Below are 6172 nucleotides of genomic sequence, written 5' to 3'. Positions count from 1 at the left end.
GAAGAAAAGGAGTAAGGGTTTATGTGAATTGGGGGATAATGAAGTTGGAGTTTGGAAAAGGGGAAATAAGGGAAAAAAAATCGGGGAGAGCTGTAGGAGCCGCTGGTAGCGGCTTGAGGCCCGCTGCCAGCGGCTCTGGCAGATTTTGGTGATTTTTTTTTTTTTTTTTTTTTTTTTTTTTGAAATTAACAAAACGTAGAGGGGGGCCCGCTGGCAGCGGCTCAGGAGCAGCTACCAGCGGCTGGGACAGAAACAAAGGGGTTTGGGCTGCAAGAAGACCCGCTGGTAGCGGCTGCAGAGCAGCTGCCAGCGGCTTCTGCAGGGAAGGCCCCTTTGTTTCTGTTTTGCTCTGTTTTTGCTGCGTTTCGCGCATAAAAATTGCTCCCAAGGCCTCCACCTACACAAAAACAATAAAAACACTCTTCACATCACACGAAAAAAATAAAAACTAAACTACGAAAAGTAATGGGGAAGAGTTTTCGATCGGGTTGCCTCCCGATTAGCGCCTTTGTTTTACGTCGTTGGCTCGACGCGGCTCATCCCACTTCGCTACTCCATTGATGGCTCGTAGAGATCGATGCACTCCACGTTCTCGGTTTTGAAACCCTCGAAGTAGGGTTTGAGCCTTTGGCCATTGACTTTGAAAATCTTATCGGTCTCGAGGCTTTGAATTTCAACTGCTCCATGCGGATATACATTCGCCACTTGAAAAGGGCCCTCCCAACGGGACCGAAGTTTTCCCGGAAATAATCTAAGTCGGGATTGATATAGGAGTACTTTGTCACCGACTTTAAACTCCTTCCGCGTGATCATTCGATCATGCCATAGCTTGGTCTTTGCTTTATAAATATCTGCATTCTCATAGGACTCAAGCCGGATCTCCTCTAGTTCTTGGAGTTGCAATTTCCGATGTTCACCTGCTTCATCCATTTGCATGTTGAATGACTTAACCGCCCAATATGCTTTATGCTCAAGCTCAACCGGTAGATGGCACGGTTTTCCGAAGACAAGGCGGTAAGGGGACATCCCGATAGGTGTTTTGTATGCGGTGCGGTACGCCCATAGAGCATCCTCCAACCTCAAACTCCAATCCTTCCTATCCGGATTCACCGTTTTCTGCAGAATTGACTTCACCTCTCTATTGGACACCTCGGCTTGCCCATTGGTTTGTGGGTGATAAGCCGTGGAGATTTTGTGGTGAACAGAGTACTTCCTCAACAAAGCACTCACTGTACGGTTGCAAAAGTGTGTTCCACGGTCACTTATCAACGCCCTTGGGATTCCAAACCTAGAAAATATGTAAGCTTTGATAAAACCTGAAACCACTTTAGAGTCATCAGTCCTAGTGGGTATTGCTTCCACCCACTTCGACACATAATCACAAGCAAGAAGTATATAAGTAAAACCGTAAGAAATAGGGAATGGTCCCATGAAATCTATACCCCAAACATCGAATATTTCACAATACAGAAGAGAGGATTGGGGCATTTCACTTTTCTGGGAAATGTTACCTACTCTCTGGCAATTATCACAGGATTTACAAAATCCATAGGAATCTCGAAACAAACTTGGCCAGTAAAAACCACAGTCGAGAACCTTCCTTGCTGTGCGTTTGGCTCCAAAGTGTCCTCCACAAGCATGAGAATGACAGAAGGTGAGAATGGGGATCACCTCATTTTCGGGAATGCATCTGCGAATGATTTGATCGGAGCAGAACTTCCACAAGTATGGATCATCCCATGCATAGTACTTCGCATCAGTTCGAAGCTTGTCCTTTTGAGACTTTGTGAAACCTGGAGGAAACTGTTGAGAAACCAGAAAATTCACAATGTTAGCAAACCAAGGGCGCAAATCCTTAAGAGCAAATAGAGATTCATCTGGAAATTCTCCTAGGATTTGATATTGGAATGATGGTTGATCAACAATATGGGTCAAACGACTCAAATGATCAGCAACTAGATTTTCCGCGCCTATCTTGTCCTTGATTTCTAACTCAAACTCACATAAGAGCAGAATCCATCTTATTAGTCTTGGTTTGGCCTCTTTCTTCGTCATCAAGTGGCGAAGAGCTGCATGATCAGTGAAAACAATTACTTTAGTACCAAGCAAATAAGATCGAAACTTTTCTAGAGCAAATACTACAGCTAACAACTCTTTTTCTGTGGTAGTGTAGTTTCGTTGGGCTGAATTGAGGGTCATTGAGGCATAATAGATCACATGAGATGCCCTCCCTACTTTCTGGCCTAAAACAGCTCCAACTGCATAATCACTCGCATCACACATTATCTCAAATGGTCGAGACCAATCTGGGGCTTGAATGATAGGGGCAGAAATGAGCTTAGCCTTCAATTCGTCGAAAGCCTTCTTGCAATCATCATCAAAGTGGAATTTCACATCTTTCTGCAGCAATTTGCACATAGCATTTGCAAGCTTTGAGAATCCCTCAATGAACCTACGATAGAAACCTGCATGGCCAAGAAAAGAACGCACTTCACGCACATTAGTAGGATAAGGGAGAGACTGAATAGTGTCAATCTTAGCCTTATCAACCTCAATACCTCTAGAAGAAACTACATGACCTAACACAATGCCCTGTTGGACCATAAAATGACATTTCTCAGAATTCAAGACAAGGTTAGAGTCAATACATCTTTTGAGGACCATAGATAAGTGATGCAAGCATTTATCAAAAGAATCACCATACACAGTGAAATCATCCATAAATACCTCCATGAAATGCTCAACAAACTCAGAAAAGATGCTCATCATGCATCTCTGAAAGGTTGCAGGTGCATTACATAGGCCAAAAGGCATACGGCGATAAGCAAATGTGCCAAAAGGACATGTAAAAGTTGTCTTTTCCTGATCTTCAGGTGCAATGGGCACTTGAAAGTACCCAGAATACCCATCAAGGAAACAGTAATAGGATTTCCCTGCAAGTCTTTCAATCATTTGGTCAATAAAAGGTAAAGGGAAATGGTCTTTCCTAGTTACTGCATTCAACCTACGATAATCAATGCAAACTCGCCAACCATTTTGAACTCTAGTAGGAACCATTTCACCCTGTTGATTTTCTACCACAGTCACACCACTTTTCTTAGGAACCACCTGCGTAGGACTGACCCATTTACTATCAGATATAGGAAATATCATTCCTATTTGCAATAATTTTATGATCTCCTTCTTTACCACGTCCATCATGGGAGGATTTAGGCGACGCTGAGGTTGCCTCACAGGTTTGGCATCATCTTCTAACAGAATACGATGCATGCAAGTGGATGGACTTATTCCCTTAATGTCTGCAATGGTCCATCCAATAGCTAACTTGTGCTCTTTCAGCACTGTCACCAACTTGTCCTCTTGCTCCTTGGTCAATTTGCTTGAAATTATAACAGGTAAAGTATCGTTTTGACCAAGGAACACATATTTCAAATGATCAGGAAGTGGTTTTAGCTCCACCTGGGGTGCCTGCAAAACAGAAGGTAAGAGTTTATCAGTAGGCACTGTCAATGGGGTAGGTGTCGAACCTGGTGGTCTAAGTGGAAGCTTGGAATGACCATTCAACTCTGCTACCATCATCTGCACACTATTAGGCAAAGGAATATCCAAACAATCAGCAGATAAATCATTAGAAATGGAAGTGAGGAGCGCATCCTCGCCCTCAACATTGAAGACATCCTGCACTATAGGATCAATGATATCAATGGAACACAAAGAATGAGTGTCAACAGGGTATTTCATGGAATCATAGATGTTATACACAATTTCTTGTCCATCAAACTCCATAGTCAAAGAACCAGTAAAAACATCAATTTTAGTCCTAGCAGTTTTCAAGAAAGGTCTTCCTAACAAGATGGGTATTGCTTGTCTATCATATTCCATATCAAGCACATAAAAATCAGCAGGAAAAATTAGTTCATCAACTTTCACAAGCACATCTTCCACTACTCCCTTAGGATAAACATTTGATCTATCAGCTAATTGAATCACTACCCCGGTGTCATGTAAGGGTCCAAGTTCCAAAGATTTGAACAGTGAATATGGAATAACATTAATTGATGCACCCAAATCCAACATTGCTCTACGAAAAGTGGTGTCCCCTATTGTAACTGGAACAGTAAACATACCAGGGTCACTGCATTTTTCAGGAAGTTTCTTTTGGAAAACTGCAGAAACATGAGCACTGACTTTCACTTTTTCCTTCCCTCCTAACCTGTGCTTCCTCTTAATAGTACAAAGTTCTTTCAAAAATTTAGCGAATCGAGGAACACTCTTTATTAAATTCAAAAGGGGAATGTTTACCTCACACTTGCTGAATGTTTCATAGATATCTTTGTCCTTCTCATACCTCTTCGTTTCTTTCAAAGCTTCAGGAAAAGGTGGTGTGGGTTCATAAGATGGAAAAGTGGGAGGATTTGCTACAGCTTCATGTTCCACTTCCTTCTCCTCAGCTCCAATCAACTCTTCAGCCCTCTTAGTTGCAATTTCAGTCTCTTTCAGCTCCTTGCCATTTCTCAATGTAATAGCGTTGGCTTGTTGCTTAGGATTCAACTCCGTTTGAGATGGAAGTTTTCCCGAATCCTTAGCTTCAAGTCTGCTCACTGCAGTTGAAATTTGACTCACTTGACTTTCCAAATTCTGAATACTGGATTTGGTCTCTTGCTGGAATTGCACCATGTTTTGCTGCATAGTAGAAACATTAGAAGTTAGTGATCTAATCATTTCATCAGTTGACATATCATTCGAATTTGAGGTTTGGCCTTGAGGTTTGGCCAATGGTGCCCTATATTGCTGATATTGCTGCTGGCCTTGAGCATTTTGCTGTTGTTGTTGGTTCCCCTGGGAATTCCCATATCTCAAATTTGGATGATCCCTCCATCCTGGATTGTATGTATTCGAATATGGATCATATCTTCTCTGAGGACCTTGCCCTTGGAAACCCATTGCATTGGCCTGCTCATTCTGTTCCTCTTGTAATTGAGGACATGCATCAGTGGGATGTCCTGTGGAGGTGCATAAACCACAAGCATTCAGTTGCTGTGGATTCCTTGAGTTCACCATGAACTCACGCATCATAGAAGTCAAATCAGCTACTTGACTCTCTAACTCAGTTGTATTTGAATTTGCTGCATTCACCCGGCGCGTGGGAGTTCTCTGACTGAACTGCCTAGAATTCTCTGCTAGCTCTGCAATCAGCCTAGTTGCATCTCCTGGAGTCTTATTCACTAGCCCTCCACCACTTGCTGCATTCACCATCCTCAAATCATCATCTGTTAGACCTCCATAGAAGTATAGGATGAGGTCTTGATCGGAATACCCATGGTACGGACAACTAGCACACAATCTCTTGAATCTCTCCCAATACTCATACAAGGACTCATCTTCCTTCTGATCCACATTGCTGATAGCTTTCTTAAGGCTTGCAGAAATAGTGGCTGGGTAATACTTCTCTAAGAAACACTTCTTCAAACCTGCCCAATTTGTTATGCTCCCTGGGGGAAGATAGTAAAACCAATCCTTCGCTGCATCTTTGAGAGAAAAAGGAAATGCTCTCAACTGAATTTGCTCATCAGTCATCCCAATCGGTTTCATGCTAGTACATACCACATGAAATTCTGCCAGATGTTTATTTGGATCTTCACCCTTCATGCCATGGAATGCCGGCAATAGATGAATTAGACCAGATTTGATCTCAACATTAGCACCTTCCTCCAACTGCTGATATGCGATGCACAACGGCTGTTGGTTCAAGTTAGGAGCTGTTAGCTCTCTCAGTGTTCGATTTTCTGCCATCACTTCCTCTTCTTGAATGTTGAAGATGTATGTTGATTCACTGGGGTTTGTTCTTGCCTCTCTTCGCAACCTGGAAATATTTCTTTCAATTTCTGGATCAAACTGCAAAACTTCTTTGTTAGCAGAACGGGTACTTATCATACCCTAGCGAACAAACAAAGAAAAAAATAGCTAAGAACAATCCTAAAATAAATTCTACTAAGATAAACAATTAAACGGTAACGCCTAAGTCCCCGGCAACGGCGCCAAAATTTGGTGTGCCTCAGTCGTATGCAACCAAAAATATCACAACTAAGCTAACTGCAAATAAACGTAGTTAGGGAAGTCGAGTTCGAATCCACAGGGAAAAAGGGACTAATAACTGGAAACCTAAGTGGAA

The 6172-nt window shown here is 42.4% G+C and overlaps 1 protein-coding gene across 1 annotated transcript; it reads right to left on the bottom strand.

Moving 5' to 3' along the window:
• Nucleotides 1-221: 221 nt before the first annotated feature.
• Nucleotides 222-5793, bottom strand: LOC110709194. Its single transcript, XM_021887406.1, has 4 exons — nucleotides 5643-5793; nucleotides 5095-5243; nucleotides 603-4839; nucleotides 222-397 (listed from the first exon to the last, which is right to left on the bottom strand). Exons 1-4 carry the CDS (start codon nucleotides 5791-5793, stop codon nucleotides 222-224), a joined length of 4713 nt encoding a protein of 1570 aa, XP_021743098.1.
• Between the last annotated feature and the right edge of the window lie 379 nt (nucleotides 5794-6172).

The sequence above is a fragment of the Chenopodium quinoa genome, unplaced genomic scaffold, assembly GCF_001683475.1.
Source record: "Chenopodium quinoa cultivar QQ74 unplaced genomic scaffold, ASM168347v1, whole genome shotgun sequence".
Taxonomy (NCBI): Eukaryota; Viridiplantae; Streptophyta; class Magnoliopsida; order Caryophyllales; family Amaranthaceae; genus Chenopodium; species Chenopodium quinoa.
Note: the sequence above shows the minus strand (reverse complement) of the source record. Positions and strands in the feature narration are given on the sequence as shown.

What these genes read in the sequence shown, in the direction of transcription:
- LOC110709194 (XM_021887406.1), bottom strand. Translation starts at nt 5,793, where the DNA reads ATGGCAGAAAATCGAACACTGAGAGAGCTAACAGCTCCTAACTTGAAC. An exon ending in GGCATTCCATGGCATGAAGG is followed by an intron (nt 5,244 to 5,642) that starts GTGAAGATCCAA and finishes TGGTGAATGCAG; the next exon opens with CAAGTGGTGGAGGGCTAGTG. An exon ending in CAAACCCTACTTCGAGGGTT is followed by an intron (nt 398 to 602) that starts TCAAAACCGAGA and finishes GTTTTTGTGTAG; the next exon opens with GTGGAGGCCTTGGGAGCAAT.